This window comes from Ambystoma mexicanum, chromosome 6p (genome assembly GCF_040938575.1).
Source record: "Ambystoma mexicanum isolate Mex_15411 chromosome 6p, UKY_AmexF1_1, whole genome shotgun sequence".
Lineage (NCBI taxonomy): Eukaryota > Metazoa > Chordata > Amphibia > Caudata > Ambystomatidae > Ambystoma > Ambystoma mexicanum.
The window spans coordinates 1,113,956,048-1,113,977,084 of record NC_090935.1 but is presented as its reverse complement, the minus strand read 5'-3'; the positions used below and the strand labels follow the sequence as shown (position 1 = coordinate 1,113,977,084).

The 21,037-nt window shown below is 44.7% G+C and overlaps 1 protein-coding gene across 3 annotated transcripts in view; it reads right to left on the bottom strand.

The window, feature by feature from the left end:
- The window catches only part of TUT7 (terminal uridylyl transferase 7), a 2,420,963-nt gene that overhangs the window by 2,334,419 nt on the left and 65,507 nt on the right, over positions 1-21,037 (bottom strand). For 2 of the 3 annotated variants that reach the window (XM_069625717.1, XM_069625718.1), the window contains exon 2: positions 6,408-6,580. The exons of the other annotated variant lie outside the window; for it this stretch is intronic. In XM_069625717.1, coding sequence (XP_069481818.1) covers positions 6,408-6,580 — 173 coding nt within the window. The remainder of the gene's footprint in view (positions 1-6,407; positions 6,581-21,037) is intronic. 3 annotated transcript variants of the gene reach the window in all.

Sequence of the window (21,037 nt, the reverse complement as noted above, 5' to 3'; positions counted from 1 at the left end):
TGGCAAGGGAATACCACCCAGTCAGAGGTTGATAATATCAGGAGATCGTGTGAGAGCAAGCATGGCACTATATCCCTGGAGCCTAGCAAGCTGTGCACTATTTCTCGAGACTCTCAAGCAGATCAATGGGGGCACTAGATCACTGGGAGTTACAAATAGCAGAGTGTTATAATCCTGATGCTGTCAAGAAGCGCACTTGGTGCAAGAATGCTGGAACAAGACAGAGGAGATTGAATCAGTGGAAGACCAGGATCAAAACCTTGGACTTTATCTACTTGGCCCAAGATCAGGACCTGGACACTTGTTTGATCCCACTGGATTCGGAGAAAGCATTTTTTTTTTTGTAAACTTTTTATTAATTTTACAAAATAACACACAAACCATCCCCCCACTTGCCCCCCCCCGGCAACAAGCTGAGTCCTTACACCCTCCATTCCCTCTTAAACGAGATAAGAACAAAAACAACAAAACAGTCATCGCAAATCCAAAAGCCTCAACCGCTGCGGACACCACATCACCTTGTAATCGTCATTAAGAACTTGCAGTAGTTCCCCCCCAGTCTGCTGCGAATCTTTGGGCCTTATTGTCCATGGCATAGGTTGCCCATTCCAAAGCCACTATCTCCCACAGTTTTCGGAACCAATCTTGTATACTAGGAACTTCCAAGCCTTTCCATCTCTGGGCTATTAACTGCATAGCTGCCAGAGTCGTGATGACCATCGCTTTTCCTCTTCCTCTAGGTTCACCTGCCTCGGAGACCACCCGCTCCCCCAAGAGAATGTGCGCTGGGGTCCTCCCGGCCTTCAGTCCAAATGCCAGCCCCTGTGCCTCCCTCACCTCCCCCCAGAACGGTTCCAGCATGGGGCAGTCCCACCAAATGTGTTCCGCGGAGCCCACCATCCTGCATCCCCTCCAGCAAAGATTTGACACAGTAGGAAAGAATCTATTCAGCCGGGTCGGGGTATAGTGCCACCTAAACATGATCTTATACCACGTCTCCTGTAATTGGGACGCTCTAGCCAGTTTGGGGATCTTCGGAGAAAGCATTTGATAGTCTTGAGTGGATTTATTTAGGGAAGGCTCTGGAGAAATGCAGTCTGGGTCCACATTTCCAGAGATGGGTGAGGGAACTATACGGGGCTCCTACAGTCAGAGCAGGTAAACTGAATACTTTCAGATCCCTTTACATTGTCACAGGATACTGGACATGGTTGCCCGCTGTCCTCCCCCACTTCCTGCTTTATGCATTGGCTATGGAACCACTAGCAGTTGCCATTAGAGGAAACCCTAACATCAACGGAATCCAATGTGGGGAGGTCGAGTTTAAACTGTCCCTGGTTGCCAACGATATTCTCGGCTACCTGGGTGATGGGAGGGAAAGCAATATGGGCAATGATGGCCACAATACAGGTTTTTGGCCAATTGTCCAGTTTGAAGATAAATATGGCCAAATACAAAGTCCTTCTGAGCAGACGGTCGGGTACTGGCCTGTTAAGTGAGAGGGGGGTGCTTGCTATGAAATTAGAGAGGGAAGAAATAGTTTATCTTGGTATTCGAGTCCCAATAGATTTGACGAACATACTCTCCTCAAATTATAAGCCATTGCTGGATACTATCCGTACGTATCCTGTTTATTTCAATCCAGACAACCCTCCCAGACAGTTTTATTAAAGGAATTAGACTGTCATTTTTAGATTTATTTGCGACAGGAAAAAGCCTTGGAAAAAGTTAAACGTTAACCAATCCCGGAGGAACAAGGGGCTTTCGGTGTCCCAGAATTTTAGAACTATTACAAAGCGGCCCAACTTCTGCAACACATAAGGGACAACCTCAGAACATATTGGACCTATGTGAAGGATTGGGTTGCTCACCCGAAAAAGGTTAGAGACTATCTGTGGGCTCCGACAAACAAGATCGCCAGTAGACAGTTCTCATCTGACACTGGAGGTATTATGGTTGGTCTGGAAGAAAGGACGACGTAACAAGGTACTTTCTACATGATGTCCCCGATGAGTTCGCTCTCCGGGGGACCTTTAATTTTAATAATTTAGGTGTCGGACTGAGGTTTGGAGAGGGTGGGACAATCATTTCAAGAGGCCAAATTTCAGGGTAACGAATATGTTTGCAAGATGTTAGGACAAGATCCCACAAGCGTCCGAGTATCTGAGAAAGAAGGGGTGTATTACCGACCCTAGATGGATTAAACAGCTAGAAAGGGATCTCACCCCACCACCCCCCCCCCATCGAAAACATCCTGGATGAAGCAGATTCTAGGAAAGGGATAGTCTCAAAATTATGCAAAGCACTAATTTCCCATGACGTAGTAGATATACAGAGGTTCTAAAAGTACTGGGACAGGATGGGAGGTGAAGACATTTTGAACTTAACTTGGGATGGAAACCTTTCTACAGTGTCAATGGAACACCATTTTAAGAGCTTACATTGGTGGCAGAGAGACCCTCTGAAACTTTCCAAAATGTATTCGGGGGGGGGGGGTTCCCCAATCTGTCCTTGTGGTTACGGGCAAGTGGGATTGATAAGTCATATATGGTAGTCATGCCCTACAATTTAGGCCCATTGGTCAGGAGTTGATGGGAGAGGAGGTGGAAATGGGTCCTCTACAAGGTGTGGGACACATTTACAATGGAATAATTAACATATCTAGTCCACGATGACCTGGGCCCCTTTAACAAGGAATGGGGCGTTGATAAGCAAATGGGGATTCAGTAGGTATTGATAGGTGACTGGGATTACATCAGGTTCAATACTGACCTCACCTTGTAATGGAGTTGATATCGATGGCCACCTTACGAGTGGTAGGATGTTCTGAAAAGCCCAGGGAGCTAACAGAAATGTTGAGGGACAACCCTATGGCGTGTTCAACTCATGCTTGAAAAGAAGCAATCACTTGTTAAGTGCTGCTGACCAGAAATTTCAATGGGAAGGATTTTGATTTCAGTGGGTTCAGGGGTACTGGGGTGTTCATTGCTTTTCTTTATCTTTTTTTGTAATTGGTAGATTTGAGTAAAGGCAAACATATGTTTTGTAGATAACGCCTTAAAATAAAGTCTTTTGAAACATATTACATGTCCTAATTTCTGATGGGCCAGCAACAATTCCATTAAGTGCAATCAAATTCCAATAGCTAAAGCAAGACTTTAGCTGCAGGGCCCAGATGGAAAAGCAAGAATTGGTGCCTTCTTCAAATGCAGTGTTACGCCCCTCCCACTGACATAACAGCTCTGACAAAGCTCCACCCCTCAACCCCCAGCACTCAGCCAAGCCACAGCATTATGGCAGAATTAATTGCTGTGGCTCTCCTTTGCCACGTTTATTTATGGCATTTTTTAAGCATTTTTCAGTGTTTCTGCTTGTATTTGATTCTCAAGTATCAAAAAAGAATATTTTGCACTTTAACAAAACATTTTGGGTCATTTGAGACTAGTTCAGCTCTGGGAATGCGTGCAACATTGGGCATCAGTGTATATTCTATCAGGACCTGCATGGAATAACCAGAGGCAGAGAAAACTTATTTTCGTGATGAAGAGCTTCAACAGAGTGAAATGCTCATACATATTGCTTACAGTGAGGTTACAAGTCTGGCGATCCCCGGGGATTCAGAACAATATTGTGTTTAGCCTGCATAGGAGCGCAGGGTCTACATGCATTGCTTTCTAGTTATAGCATCATCACGGGCCGTCGTAATCCTGTACCGAGGAGGCAGTGTTGGAAATGTTATTAGCTGGAGCTATTTTGCTATTACATAGCAATATTATTTAAATTACAGCCAACTATACTGTTAACGGAGGAAATATCAGTGATATCATCATGACATTTGTGAGGTCATCTTTGATGTCCTGGGTGTTAGTCTTAGCAGTGAACGGTAGTGGCGCGAGTTATGGTTGCTTAGCTTACCATAACTGGTGGATTTAAGGGGGTTTTAACGTTTTTTACTGAATTTCATAGGTTAAAGTTCCCTTTAACAAAGTTTTTTCATTGAAAAAAAAAAAAAAATTTATATATATATATATATATATATATATATATATATATATATATATATATATATATATATATATATATATATATATATATATATAATTTATTTTTTTTTAACCTTTCTCTTTTTTCTCCAAATGTCAATGTTATGTGTAGACAGGTGTATTATTGGTTAACAATGCCATTGCCATTCACCATCTACTGCACCTGGATACTTGGACTTTGTATTCCATAGTATGAAGTAAGTCAATAAGAAAACAAAATTCTTCTGGGTTTTTCTACAGGATTTGACATATGATGTCAACCGGTTACTCATTAGTTGCACAATATCGGAGTTGGGGGTTTCTGGTTTAGGTTCTCCTCTGAACTACTTCCTGGTGCTACAGATGCTTTGCCTGCCCAATACCAGCATTAACGTAACTTCACCTTATATGCAAAAAGCACTTCGCCTCAACTCGGGCAACTAGCCACTTAGTGGCAGTCCAGGAGACCAAACCCCTCACTGAAGCACTCAACACTCACTCTTACGTTATTCTCACATTCGGTACCTGCAGCCGGAAACCACCCAACAACTTCTCAGTTTGTTTCTGTGCAAGCCTCACCAGGGCCATGTTGCAGGCCCAGAAGCCCAATTCTCTCCACCCTGTCTTGGCTGATCGCAAAAGCAGAGCACCCAGAGACAAGCCCACCACTAGCCCCTTTCCTTTATGGACAGCACAGGCCTAATTCCACCCCCCCCCAACCCATTTGATTCCAGCATCAGCTAAACAGCGTTCTGGAGGCTACATTCTTCAGATCCATGCAGCAACAGCTACTTGCGAGATTGTGATCAGTTGGGCACAAGGATACATGCAGGGTTTAATTGGTGGTCTAAAGGAGGAAAAGCACTGTCCTAAAAAGTATGCCTTCAACTCCAGTACCGGTAAATGTCATTTTTTTTATATACATGTTTAGCAGATGTTTCTGCAGGTTCCCTACTGGCTTGATGGGACGTTTCCCAATATGTAGTCTTCCTAATATTTAGGGAGCGCTAAATCTGAAATGCAAACCTGGCTGAAGAATTTATCAAATCTGAACACGGGAGGCAAATTGCCAGATTTCCACATTGGCAACACATCACCAATAAAACAGACAGCCTGGAAACAGCTTCTCCTACTCAGGAGAGTTAAAACCTTTCATTCCCAAAAATATATTACAGATGACTCTACAGGCCCTTATCCGCATCACCATGAAGGGACACAAGAATTAGACAAACCCAGAATTCTCCATCTCGAAAACAGTCCAACATCCTGCTAGTCATTTTATCAAGAGGCAACACATCTTTCACCACATCATACATTCTGTACATTGGTTACCTCTAAATGTAAGCAGCTATCACAAAATGTGTCATATGCAACAAAGTGCCCAAGCCTCAAAATGTGCACTTACCATTGGCAAGTGGTTTTTGACTTGGCAAGTAATAAATGGTGAACTGTGTGCATGTGGAGAACTGAGGTTGCGATTGACTTGAGGCCTAGCTAGTAGCTTGACATTTTTACCTCCCAACTGTGAGGACCAAAAAACCATCAAAGCTTTCTGACAACTTCAAAATCTCTTAACCACACAGATCCAAAAGACTCAATATACTTAAGTGCAAAAACTAAACAAAACAATAATGTTAAATAGCAAAGAACTGGCAAGCCTTGATTTATCTGGAACCTGGAAGAATATTACAGGAACTTGCCAGCAAATGTCTTCTGCAATATAAACTTTGATAACCAACACCCATTGCACCAACAACCTCCAGAATATTTATTTTATTTTTTTGCATTTTTAAATCGCTCACACAGCCCATGGGCATTGCGGCGCTGTTACAGGAATGGTTTGTTTTTTGGTTGCGTCAAGTTGCATATTTATAATGCGCTTAAATACCCAGAGGTTTCTAAGCGTGGACCTGGGGATCGAACCTGTATTGCTTCGTGTCGTCTTGCTTCCCAGGCGAACACGTTGCCACTGAGCTATCCTCCTGGGACATATGCAATGACCCCACACTTAAGACCATCAATGTCACTCTCCACCTGCTTCACTACAGAAGTTAAATATTCCAGAAGATATTTCCCTCTGTTGCTCCAACTACCTACCACATCCCACACACTACACATACCTTAAATCATGTCTACCTGCAATTTACCTTTCAGCACAAAATTTACCCTGTGCAGTGTTTCTTTCTATCTATAAACTAAGAAGTCTGCTTCATAAATACCCTTAAGTAGAACACAAAAGGTTACCAACCATTACAAAACGTAACAGCACTTTGCAAAGAGATATCTTTTAACATTGAATCATGTGAAGAGGATCTCTTAAAGACACATTTAAGAAGAACTCTCACGAGGTTTTAGGGCGCACCTCCCAAGTCATCAGAAACATACCCTTTTCAGCCTGTAAATAAATTCTCGCTTTAAGCACTCTTCCGCCTGCTGCAACTCCTCCAAAGCTTCTTTTGAAAGAGACTCGTCTATTGTACAACTCTCAATGTCTTTATCAAGTCCTCGTTCATCCTTCCTCTTTCTTCTCGATCTCCTTGCTCTTTTCTTCCCCAATTCTACAAAGCAGAAGAGCACAATGGAAATTGTAACATAAAAGCAAGCTAGGCAGACACGACACAGGTCAACACGTAGAAGATAGATTTTTTGTGACGGTAATCTGCAGCTTTATTTCAAAACTGACATAATTAGACAGATGGGCATGATCATCCGATTTGGGTGCAAAGACTGAATCTCACGAGCCAGATCCTCCTTAAACAGTGTACATGGGAAAGCTGGATAGAGGAAATTGAGCTACTAAGCAGTAGCTAATTGGGTAATTGATGGGATGCATAGTAAACAGGAGTTTCATTTTAGAGTTTAAGGAAACAATGACAAGGCTTCCAAATACCAGCCATCTTAGAATGGAGCTATTCTAAAGCCTCCCGAAAATTACAAAGTAAGATAAAAGGAAGCCATGAAGTGCAATTTAGGCAAACAAATACACAAAACGTTCTGTAGTAGCCGCTATACAATTGGTGTCCAGTGCAAACACCTTTAGTAAGCATTTCAGGTAGCCACGTTTACAAATTCTATTTTTTTATTCGAAAGGGCAGATAACCAACAAATGCAGTTACTAGAGCAATAAATTGGTCATTTCTGGGGGCGGGATTAAATGTTTGTGCGTTTGGGATACTCTCTTTGGAAGGTCTAAATTCTAACGGATTACTTCACTCAAGAGATCCTTACCTCATGTGGAAGTCATGTGCTGAACTCCCTTCCACCTGATTAGTGTCTGATTATCGATCCGTTGATACTTCATAATATGCCGAAAGCTGGGTTGCTAAATGACTTTATAAGTTATAAACCTATGTAGTTTGTTAATGCTTAGGGATTTTTTTTATCTGTAAATTGTGCTGGCATGTATGTGTCTTTTATATGTATTCTGCACAGTCATCTGATGCGCTTTGGTTTGTTGCACTATATAAAACACTTTGGAAAAAAAACAACAAGCTATACTGTACTTCAGCTATATCAGGAGGTGAATGAAAGAAGGTATAGTTTGTCCCTAGGAGACAATTTAAGCTTCCTAAGGCATTCAATATGAAAATATCATCTGCAGTCCAGACAGGCCATCTAGCACCGTGTGCTACTTCTACAAACACCAAAAACAGTGCCACACCAACAATGCATTTAAAAGATGCAATGAAAGTCTAACAATCCCAAAAATAAAATTGCACACATCGACAAATCCAATCCAAATCATTGTTACTTTATAGAGACCTGGGATCTGCAATGTGAGAGAACACCATAATTGTCCAGTTGAAACTAGGATGTTCTCACGTGCCCCCACATTAATAGAGGTAATGCAATAATTAACCAAGTTTTGCCACCATATGGTGTGGAACTCACATCATTGCAGGGATCATCATATTGAGCAATCCCACCATACTTTTTCTTGTGAAGGGCATATTTGACAACTCTAGGTCAGGAAAAAAACTTGACAACTTGCTTTTAAATATGGCAATAGCCGTTGTCATTAAAAAACACATTTGAATTATTTAAACACGGATGCCATTCTCTGTAGAATCATCCTAAAACACAATTTTACTTACTGGGGTTTTGCCAAAGCTACCTGCCTTGCTTGCTTCCACTTTGCCCTGACCTCAGACCCGCAAAACAGCCATTGTGGCTGGTCGGCTATGAATCGCCATATGAGTCTTTGCCATGTGCATATATGTGTGTTATATATATATATATATATATATACACATATACACACACACACACATTTCAAAATGGAGTAAGATTGTGCGTTTCTCTAAAGGTGTTTGGGCTTTCTTTTTTTACTCTTTGACCTCCTACATTGGAAAATGAAAGATTGATCTTTCTAATGTTTGTCATTTTCATTCTTTTCGAAAGCCCATGTCAGATTTTTGTAATCTACTTTTAGTTTTGTTTAATGTGAAGCACTTTAACTATTGGATCAGCTAATGTCGGTTATGCATGCTAGACATGTGTTTTAAAGTGGATGGACCACAACAGAGTTAATGGGGTGCCCGCCCCCCTTTGAGCAAATCTAAATAAATATTCTCATCAACACATCTTTAAAATTCCACCAAAGCCGGATCCAGGTTGTACTGATCCAATAAGAATCAGAACTGCCCCCATGACAACCTAGCATCTTCTCCCAATGCCGAGCTTCAAAGAAACATTACTTTACTAGATGTCACCTTTGAAATTTGTCTGCCCATGAAGTCCACCAGATCATAAGCCTAATAAAAACTCCAACAAAAGAGGCACTTGTCAGCAGAGGCAGGCTAATCAATATCTGTGGACAAGCCTGGCCATGTCAGCCATTCCTTAATTTGAAAAGACATAATATTGTTCAGCTTTACATTTCAAATAGAAAAACAATGTTGCTTATCAAACCACAACCATGCGACTTCGAGACAAACGGAAGAGTGTGTCACGACCAGGACATTCTCCTCTATCAAATAAAACAAAATGGTCTATGTTTTGTAATACTTTTTAAAATTATGAATATTACTCACTTTTTGAAAAATGATCGTACATACTCATTCTGCGTGTCCCAATGTTTGGGAGTGCCAGGGATCCCAGAAAAACATATTTCATTGATGTGCCATGTTGCTAGGATTAGATTTGGAATACAAATAGTTTTACATTCCAAAGGTTTACGGAGAATACAACCCTCACCTTTTTTTCTTTTCTCATGTAGACAAACCCTCTGGGAGGGTTTGACTATTAAGTAAACCAAGGGAAAGATTTCACCAATCAAAAAGTGTCATAATGACAAAGCGATGGAATATCATCCATGATAAAAAAAAAAAGGGAAATAGACAGGGAATAGGGATCTGCCTCTGGAATCAACAGCTGCATAGAGGGGTTAACACCGGATCCAGATGGATGAGCGCTAAGCCTGGAAGAGTTGGCCTTATCCATGACGACACGATTACTTGGAGCAGACCCGGCTTCAAAGAAAAAGAAACTGGCTGGGAGTTTCTTGAAAACCGATGAGGGTACATTCGGACTGATTAAATGACTTCTGCTCTGCAGGAGGATAGGGGAGAGAAGTGAATAAATCGCCGATTTAGCCCTCACTTCTACAAACCAAGAGTGGTCCCTATCAGAATGGTAAAACACGCACAGCCAAGAGATATAACGCTTTTGCGCTTTATGGTAACACTGGCCGAGGGAATGCTATACTCTTAAGAAGGGTGTGAATGTGATTCTGTAGTGACCCAAACAGCAAAGTATCAGGGCTTAACATAAAGGGAATGTCCAACCAACATTCTGAGAATATACGAGTACATACATACACAGGTTGAAATAAGGATTTGATGAGCAGGAGCAAAAAGCAGCTCCTGGGCATTAGCCATCATCCAGCAAGCAGGTGCTGCCGGTGCGAAACGTGAAGCTAGTACATAGTTCACAATTCTAACTTCCACACTATAACCTTTTGTCCATTATACAGCCAACTACGCTGTAAGGGTCTCCTACATGTGTTACAATGCATCTTTGTACACATTCTCAAACACAGAGATAATGGCAGGTACATATGTTTGTATGGAATCAGTGGATTGGGGAGTCAAAAACAGCTCTTGGTTTCAAGTTAAGTAGGAGCTAAAGAGCTCCTGATATATATATATATATATATATTTCAACAACAACAACAATGCTTTTGTAAAAGGATGCGTCTTGGGGAAAGGTGCACCTGGTGACTTAGCCAGTCTATATGGCCCAAAATGGGCAGTTAGAGGGCAATAGTACCTTCTTTGCAGTTCAGCCAAGGCAAATCCGTTTGTTTGTGCAGTTCAAGGCAGTTGTGGAGCGGCAGTCATGGTGTCTTAGGCGGGAAGCAGGGTTGAGCTAAGGTTGAACAGGGATTGCTGCGGACTGAAATCAATGCTGGGAGATGAGCGGATCGTGAGGACCACCAGAGTTAGTTTGATGGTCAGTTCGAAGAAGCTGGTGACTGGATGCGCTGGTCAGCTGGATCGGTTCGATGAAGCATTGGCGGAGTGGCGGATCAGGAGGGCCATCAGGGTCAGTTTGATGCGAGTAGATTGTGAAGAAACCTGCAACAGGATAAGCAGGCTTGGTTTGAGCGGTTCGATACGGTGTGTGATGTCAGGGCCTGAGGGTCCACCAGGGTCGGTTTGACTGGAGATGGGTAACAAAGATGCTGGTGGACCGAGCAACAATTCAGCAGCGCCAGGTGCAACAAAGGAGCTTGTAGTTTGGGCCGAGGCAACTATGCACTTAGCTAGCGTGGCGTGGCAGCGAATAGGGTCGACAGTGCAGTTCAAATTAAAAAAGCTGGGCAAGTGTCAAAAGCGGCTCTGGAGGGTCCTGCTGGTTCAAGAAACGGAAATACGAATTCAGCGATAGTTCAACCACTTCGATGCGAGGAAACAGAGGGCTCTTGGCTGTATTGGCTCTTGCAATGCTGTGTGTCCCACTCAGGATTCTCAGGGACAAGTTTAGTCCTTGATCTCTAGCTCCCAGCAAGGGATCATACCCCAAAGTGCTTTGTGCTAGAGGAGGTGATGGGTGCCCTGTCGGAAGGAGAGGCAGAGAGAAACAAGACGATGGAACCCTCCTTCAACTGACCAGAGATCTTCCTGTCTAGACTAACCCTGTCCCCTTCCATTCTCAATAGTATCAAAGGCCTTTAGATATGCAGCACCCTGATTTGAGGCCAAGCCTTTTGTTAATGGGTATGCCCTTGGATTCAGGTTCCCAGACCAGCTTCCTGTGGCGTGGCTGTCCCCGGCAAAGGGTGTTAAGTGTGCTTACAAAGGAACTAAGAGGCAAGCCACCCCCAGGCCACATTCCTGCCAGTAGGGAATGTCCAGCCTATTTGGGGAGAATACACATTCCCCTTCCACAGCTGAACTGGGTCTACAGGCCTAGCACATGCGTGATATTAAATTGAATGTGGCTGTAATGATTACGAGCAGTGCCATGCACCGTGACCTACCTCAGGCATGACTTATGTTTAAGAGTTGACCCTGCTACCAGCATAGGTTACTCATGGCCAGGAGCTGCAGGAGCAACTCACCTCCTCTAGCCCCACAGCCGCTTTTCTAAAGCTAAGCCTGGGAGGCTTATTTGCGCTGTAACGGCAATGGAGCCGCCCCAAGGCCCGATGCACTATTTTACCATCACTTTATTCTTTGACATCCTGCATTAGCAAATTATGCTGATCTACAAGACCTCACCGTGATTATTTTGATGCCATCAGCTAACTTTCGGATTCCCAAAAACCGTGAGGTTCGCACCTCTAAGATGGTTGCCACCATCTGATTTCGGCTGTTCCAGCACTGTGTGTGTTGTGCTGCTTCCTGATTGGTCAGGCCTCCTGCCTTAACCAATGGCAGGCCACCGGCAGGCATTAGCCGGCCCCAAACGAAGGCACACAATTAAAAAGGTACCTGTCCTGTGCCTGGATTCCCAACATCACCCGTATGCCTATGCCAGATCCCCTGCCCAAACCTTGCTTAACCCCCCCGCCCACCAACCGCGCCCCAAATGCGGTCCCAATGATCCAGTGACTGTTCCACCACCCAATGCAAGGTCGTCAACTTACAATGATCTATTACATGTCGCGGTAAGACTCGCCCATTTTATACTGTGCAAACGACTTTTCCTGTCTCCAACAAAATCTCCAACTGCCTCCTCCCTTCTGCGCACCACGGCCACGCTGCACGTCTTGTGTGCCCAAACAGGAACAGGGTCTGCTTCCATGGGTTCGCCTCTCCTGAAATCTCAACATGCCTTGCATTTAAAAATGCACCCAATAATGCCTTTGTTATTGTAATATCTCGAGCTTGCTGGCTAATGACTGCCAATGCTGTTCTTATGCACTCTCTAGATTACCCGGCCAGCATATTCTCAGTAAACTATATTCCAGCACACAAATAGCCACGCTACTATCCATTGCTGCCTCCACTGTTAATGCATTTGTCCCTCCATAGTAGCACCATGACCACAGCAGTTCTTACCTTAGCACCCAGTCAAACGGAAGACACTGCCTCACGCAGCCTCCCCATGCTACATCCAGATCACACTAGTTCCGCCTGTACTATCCCTCCCCAGCCTCGCTACCTGCGGTTGCAGATTCCGACAAATATATTCAAAGAGGCCCAAACCACCCTATTTGGATTGCCACTTTCTCTACCCTCATACTGTTATAATACCTCCAGCTGATTGTTCTGCCTGCTAACAGCATAAGAGTAGACTCTCACTCCCACCTAGCAACAATGCCCTTCCAAGCAGACACCAAACCTGATAACACCGCAGTCTGCACCAAGGGAGCTTTCATCCACCTAGGTCTAAGATTAGCTTGCATCCACTGCCACAGACAATGCCCACTTCCCTGCCCCACACCATTCTTACCGAATACAGCAGCTTTTGCACCCATAGCCGACAACACCTTCAAATCACAACCCACCACACCTCTCCTAGGCGCCCCACGCTGCGCATGCCTTGCCTCACAAACCTTCACATTACGGACACCCACTAGACCCACACTTGCATCTACAAGGAGAGCTAGAATCTCTTCCCGCACCCACCTTCACCCCTTGGGTACTAATAAACACAGCAGCCCCCCTACCACCAACAACCCACTCAAACTACAACCACCCCTCATTCACAAGCCCGCCACCACCATTACTCCACCTCCGCTCCATTGCCAGAACCCACAGTACAAAACACACTGCACCACCACAGCACAGCCACTGAGCCTTGCAGCCCAAACCTCACAATCCCCCCCAAACTCTAAAAAGGCACCTTACTTGACGTACGTTCTCTAGGCGCACACACCATCGACGTGCATGACCTCATCTTAGACTCCCAACTAGGCTTCCTTGTAATGACCGAAACCTGGCTCCACCCAGCCTCGGGTCCCCCATCGATAGCCATCCCACCTGAATTTACCATTCTCAGAGCAGACCGCATCTTTGCCACCGGTGGAGGTGTAGCCATCATCACTAAATCCACCCTCCAGTTCAGAATATGCCCTGTTACAAACTCCTACTCGTTAAATTAGCCACTGATCCAAACACCACCATCAATTTCCTTATCGTATACAGGGCCCCCAACTCTAAATGTAACCCAGATATTGATCTGCCACTTCTCATCACCCCATTGCTAAAGCCCAACACTAAGTTTATCATTTGAGGCGATCTAAACCAGGGCTATAACGATGTAACAGATCTCAAAGCCACCACCTTCCATAGCGTGTTCAAAGAAATGCAATTCACACAAATAGTAACCGCCCGCCTACCCACTCAAAAGGCAGAATCCTCTATTGGGTCCCCACACTGAACACCCTAGAAGACATCCTAAACATATCTTGGACAGACCATGTCCTAATCCGCTTCAACTTAATACTGACCAATGACCCAGTGCCTGCCATCTCCCCTCATTCACCTATTCCGACGAGAAACGCACCCAACCTCGCCCTAGATATCCTCTCCCCATCCTGAACAAATTACTTCATGCACAACCCTTACTTGATAATACCCCTGAGAGCATCTCACTACACTACCACACCTGCCTCAAAATAGCCATCGATGAAGCAGTCCCACTCGAGCCGAAACTTCCCAAATCCAAACGCAGTAACCCCTGGTTCAAGGATGAACTCATTGTACTGAGAAGGAGACAAAGAGCCCTAGAACCTTTATTCAGGAAAAAAAACAGCAGCAAATCTAAAAAAGAGCCCCTCAATACATCCAAAACCTACAAACTCGCAGCGTTTACTCAAAGCAAATTCCCTCAATCAACGCATTATCAATGCGGCTTCCAACAGCAAAGAGTTATCCTCCATCATGAGAGAACTAGAAACTCCTATCCCAGCCATTGCATACAAAGCTTGTTGCAAAACTATACAAGACGCACTAGCATTCAAAGTAAAAACCCTCCAAAACAAAATCACCTGCAAAGAAAGCTCCAAGCACATACTGCAGCGCTCCGTCCCAAGCAACAGATAGACACTCCAACCAACACACCACTATTCCACTATACACCAGTAACCACCACCAAGGTACTAAAGACCATAGCCTCTCTGAAACCCTCTAACTGTAAAGGCGACACTTGTACTCCAAAAGTAGACAAGGCCTGCGCATCCGTACTTACTCCCACAATCACCAACTTCATTAATGCCTCCTTTAGTACTAACTTCAGTCCCGCCAACATCAAAGCAGCATGGGTTACACCCCTCAAGAAACCCCACCCTAGACCCCACTTTCCCCACCAATTATAGACCGATCACAATGGTAGCCTTTCTGCTTAAAGTTATTGGCAAAGCTCCCTATACCCAAGTCCAATCACATTTCGAAAATAACCTCCTACTAGGTGATAGACAATCAGGCTTTCGCCCCAGGCATAGCACGGAGACGGCTCTATTGGACCTAAAAGAACAGATGGATACCATCAGAGACTCGGGCAACCTATGTATCCTACTACTACTCAACTTAACCGCAGCATTTGATCTTGTGGATCACAACAAGCTATGCCCAACACTAGCAAACAACTTCCACTTTTCAAAGGATGCAACCACATGGATTAAATCATTCCGGTCTGACCGCACCTATAGAGTAGCCATAGGTGACAAAGCTTCCGATCCCATATCAGTCCCACTGGGCGTCCCACAAGGATCCTACTTATCCCCCACTCCTTACAATGCCTATACTAAATTACTCTTCGCCGCCCTTGATGCCATGGGAGTAATATGAACCAATTTCGCTGATGATACGCAGATACTTATCCCCATCACAGACAACCTTGAACAAGACACTCTGCATAAACAATATCTATTCACTCATCCAGAACTGGATGGCTACAAACAGCCGTTGCCTCAATGTAGAAAAAAAACAGATCCTCATAGTAGGCTCTCCCGCCCACCTTAATAAACTACACCCAGATTACACCGCCATAGTCTTAGATGGCAACCCAATCACCATCTCAAACCAAGTCAAAACCCTAGGTGTATACCTTGATTCCAACCTCAGCATGTGTAAACACATTAGTGTGCTTGCCTCGTCCACCGCTTGCACACCAAATTGCCCTGAGCCGACCTTTCCTCACACCCCAAAACTGCATCACTCTCTGTAGAGCCCTCATCCTCACCAAGCTAGACTACTGCAATGGACTCCTCCTAGAGGGACCTCTAAGAAAAACAAATAGATATCAATTGCTACAGAACAAGGCCCCAGGAGCAGCACTAGGTATCAACAGAAGGGAACACATCTCACAACACAGGAAAGAGGCACACTGGTTGCCCATTCAAGCCAGAATACTACGTAAAACACTCACTATTACACACACGTGTCACCTCCAATGCATCCATCTATCTTAACCAATGCTTCACACACAAAACCACAGCTAGAACACTCTGATCTAACACCAACACCCCCCCCCCCCCCATCTACTTATCCCTCGATTCAAAACCACCAGAACAGGCAACACTAGCTTCACTGTAGCAGCCCCCAGAATCTGGAATTAATTCCCTCCCAGCATTTGCAATGAACCCTCCCTCCCACATTTTAAGAAACTACTGAAAACCTGGCCCTTTAATAAATTCTAATTTGTTTTTCGTTAGTGTGCACTCCCAACATTTTCCTTCTGCACCCAACCCTCATATGTTTATGTCCAATGTACAAACTTCTTTTGTGAATTCTCCATGTAACCAATTAATTTTTATGATCCTCTGTATAACCTTCAAGTTCAAAAAGCACTCTAATTAATATCATATGTAAGTTGTAAGTAATCTTGTAACCTACGCTGTGTTCCCTCAGGGTATGGGTGTATAATCAAGTGCAATAAATAATATGGTTTTGGTACATGGGCAAATATCACAAATGCAGCCCTTGCACTACAGATACTTGGTTGTCACTGCAGCTGTCAGATAAACAGCTATGATCTCCGACCCTGCTCTGTGCCACTGCTAGAGCAGGTTCTGCAGATTAGGATACTGATGAAAGGGCCCAGGTGCTGTGACGATTCATCACTTCTCCCCAGGGGAGAGCCCTTTCCTAAGAGGCTAGGGAGGTGCAGACACTCCAATAGTCCCCCTAGGGGTTGTAATATGCGGGAGCACCTCATGAGGAGGGACTCCCTTTCTGGGGGTCAAAGAAGACCACCTGGGAATCAGCCAACCTAAAGCTTGCTCTCATACCCACTTACCATCCACCTTTTCCGCCTTCACCATTAATAGAACTATGTGCTATTTTAACATCACGACTCAGCCCGGTAAGGAAAATATTGAGATGAAGAAGTGCATAAGAAACCCATGAAGGAAACAATATGCAAAGCTATCCAAGTACTGACACAAGGTGACCCACCAGTGGCATGAACACCTCAGAGACGGTACGCTATGAGGTCAATTACGCGAGTGCGGAGCCATCAACTTCAAACAGGAAGAACAGACTAGGTGGTTGCTGTGGCTTGCAGCATACAGGCAAGACGCACGAGAGAAGCTCAAGAGACAGCTGGTCAGTCTGGTAGGTCCAGGAAGTTTAAACCGGGAGCCTGGACGAGGAGAGAAGGTGAACCAGCAGTGCCTGGGATGCCAAACGCACCGACATAGCAGAGGAAGACCCAACCAGAAGCTGGTAACAGGAACACAGTGGTGGGACCTCGCAGAGGTGGACCAGTGGGTCCAACAACACAGTCAATAACATAGCCTCCGGCAGACCAGGCAACCACGAGGGAACCAGAAGAGAAGGAGAAGAGCGAGGATGCTGAAGCTGTAAAACCCAGCCCCAGGAAGAACCAGTGAAGGACCGTCGCATGCAAGATGATAACGGGTCGCACGGGCAGTCCGGTAGGGGTAAGTGGGTCACAGAGAAGGGCATCATGAGTAATCTCACTCACCCTAATACTCAGCACAAAGAGTACACCATTGATAAAGGCATTGGAAGTAATCTCCCTCGTACCAATGCTCACAATAAGTAGTACATCATTGATAAGTGCATCAGAAATAATCTCCCTCGTCCTAGTACTTCTGAAAAGGAGAACAGCAAGGAGAAGTGCATTTGTAAGAGTCCCTTTCAAGAGAGTGAAGATAAGGGGAGAGAACAAAATAAAGCAATAAGACATAATATCTGGAAAGTGATTGACCGTTGCACATGACGGCACTAGCACTAAAACAGACAGGCTGCACAAACGATTATCTCCATTAGAGATGCCGCAGGCCATCTACTAGTCAGAGACAACCATATCAACGCCCGATTCCCGGAATACTATCAAGAGCTATATACAGCATCCGACTCTTGCTCAACTCAGAACACAACTGCATTCCTTGATTCCGTGACCATACCCCAGATACCCATGGATCGGGTAGACTAACTAGACACCCCCATTACAGCCTCAGAAATAACATGTGCAATCTCCTCCCTTTCCCCAGGAAAGGCGTCGGGACCGGACGGGATCCCCTCCGATTTCTATAAATCTAGCAGTGAAACAATATTACCCCCAAACTAGAGGTGGTATTCGAAGAGGCAAAAGACCAAGGACAATTGCCATGATCAATGTTGACAGCAAATATAATAGTTTTCCATAAAGGAGGCAGAGACCCAGAGATTTGCAGCTCGTACCAACCAATATCGCCAATTAACTCAGATGCTAACATACTAGCGAAAATGTCTGGCACAGCGGATAGAAGTGATTCTCCTACTCCTGATCCATAAGGACCAAACAGGTTTTATTAGCAACAGGCATTCAAGGGATAACATATGCAGACTATATACTGGCCGGGAACAGAGACCTGGAGGACGCGATTCTCGCCATAGATGCAGAAAAAACTTTTGATAAAGTACAATGGGAATTAATGTTCCTCACCCCATCCAGATATGGCTTTCCCCAACACCTCCTACGGCTGATCAAATTGTTGTATAATTGGCCCCACCGCCTCAGTAGTCACCAACGGCATAGCCTACCCCCGCCCCGTTCAATCTCCAATTTGGAACATGTCAGGGATGCCCATTATCGCCCCTTCTGTATGCGCTCTCCATGGAGTCAATTGCTATCAAATTACGCACTGACCCCAGATGGACAGGCATTTACCAGGGTACGGAAGAACACTGCATCTCCTTGTATGTGTACAATCTGCTCATATATAGGCAAAGGCCCTACATCCCTACCATACATATGGACTCTACTATAGGAATGTGGCCTAATGGCAGGCTACAAAATAAAGTGGAGCAAATCTGAGGTCCTGCCCCTAAGGCGAGATATCCCTCTTGGATCCCGGAGGGGTTGCTCCATTCATACTCCAAATGAATCATATCAAATACTTGGGGATTAACATCAGCGCTGCACTCAGCAAGCACCGGGATCTGAACTACCCACAGGTTCTAGATAAGATCAGACCTGGGATGGTGGGATACTGGCCAACCCAACAGCCCCTCACCCAAAATGTTCAAGGAACTGGACAAGGATATTGCAAAATGTATATGGGGCGGTGGGAGAGAGGTGCAATTCTGCCATAGTGTACTACACGTGGCAAAAACTAACGGCGTATTGGCAGTACCATCATTAAAAGCTTATTACCTGGCAGCTCAGGTCTGCTGGGTAAAACACTGGCTCGATGCAAGCGATAACACCAGCTGGAGGGCTATGGCATTGGCCCCGATGACCCCACTGTCCCCTATAGAAATTATGGCCACCCACCGAGTAAACTCCCACTGCAACTCAAGCTACACCCGATCCTAGGACTGACAATTAGACAATGGGATAGGCTACGAACCGCACAAGGGGTACCAATACAAAAGGCGCCTTCATGGTCAAGTGTTCAGCTGATACGGTCGTATGGCTTAAGCAAAGAAAATACACCCCAGACAAGATGTGGAATGGGCAAATGCGAGGATTATGGACATCAGCGAGGGGGAACTCCACTACAATTTCAAGCGGCATGCCATACATTGGGTCTGGAACAGGGCAATTGGCTCCGCTACCACACAATACAGTCCACAATCCTCAAATACAAATCGGAAGAAACTCGCCAGACTCCCCCTGCGAACTAGAAATTGAACACCACCTTACTACCTTCCCACATTTTATAATATGTCAACACCCAACAACAAGAGTAGGAACTACGTCTTGGCGACAGCATGGACAAAAGAACTATGCATACTGATTGACACCGCAAATATACATAATTACTTTATTGCTATCTCGACAGTCTCTCTGAACCTCAAAAATAGGGAAATCCAATTAAAAATAATGCATCGCATATATTATACCCCAAACAAGCTCTATATAATGGGCTTGTCCCCCACAGCGGCATGCTGGAGAGGCTGCAACAATATAGGCACCATATGTTATAGGACATGGTCATGCCATCCTCCCCTCTCCTAGTCTCTTCCTTTTCCACACTATAGAGGCGAACTGGTATCAACTGAAGGGGAGAACTACCTTGACGGTTGGGGGAACTAACCAATACTGAACATCTTTTTGTAAACCTCCGATGTCTGGTGTCTCCTGTGGTGTGCTGATGCATGACCCATTTGCTGGGTCCTGTAGCTAGGCTTTGAAGTATGGCAGGTTGGTCATCTGCATCAATAAAATGGCAATAAAAAACAAAACACACACATTGAGAAAATGTTTGAATGGCACCAAGAGGGACTCCTGGGGTTGCACTTTTGCCAGCCCAATAATTATTGGTGAGACAGACCTAGGTTTTAGGCCAATAGGATCACCTTGTAAAATACGATCTGGTCCTAGTAACATTGAAAACGAAATATTTCGATTGCAACCACATTTCAAAGCCTGTCTAGAGAACTCGGATCAGAAACAAAATATTTCAGCTTTACAGGCTAGGGTCATCACTCTGCCCATGTTTAGAGTCAGCCAGCACACAAGCTCAATCGCAACCACAGCAACAGCTACTAGAAACCAACTTCATTGTGAGGTGGTGAAAGGTTTGATGAATGAATTCAGGGTTCGGAGAAAGCTCTTAAAAGATTGTACATCTAAAGTGAGGTCTGCTCTAAAACGGAAAAGGCAGAGGCTTCAATTAGGGCATGGGCGCCCACCCCCTCAACCCCCGGCCATTATCTCAAAACCAGACAACATTGTTTCAATCTTTAGCGTCGTGTAGTGGGGCTACGACATCGGAATCTTGACTGCTACGGACCTCAAGACAAACGGTCTGCAGAGAAGTTAAACAACGGAAAAGCTTTGGGTATTTTAAGCTTCTCAGCAGAATAGCAGCCCAATTTAAGAACTTTAACTTCGATTGAACGGGTGGATCAAGTACAAACCCACAACATTTAACGTGTGCACTCAGCAACAACAGTGCGTACACCCAGAGGAATATAGTGGCATGAAGTGTTTAGCTGCACTAGATTGATCCATTCGATAAGCTATGAACTGAACTGTGAAATGTTTTGACAGGTGTAACATGGATTTTACAGTCAGTGTTCTGTAAGCTATGTTCACAACAGTTCACTGGAGTGCCTTTGTGCACACAAGTTGAACCTTTACAAACATTCAAAAAAAATGAAATG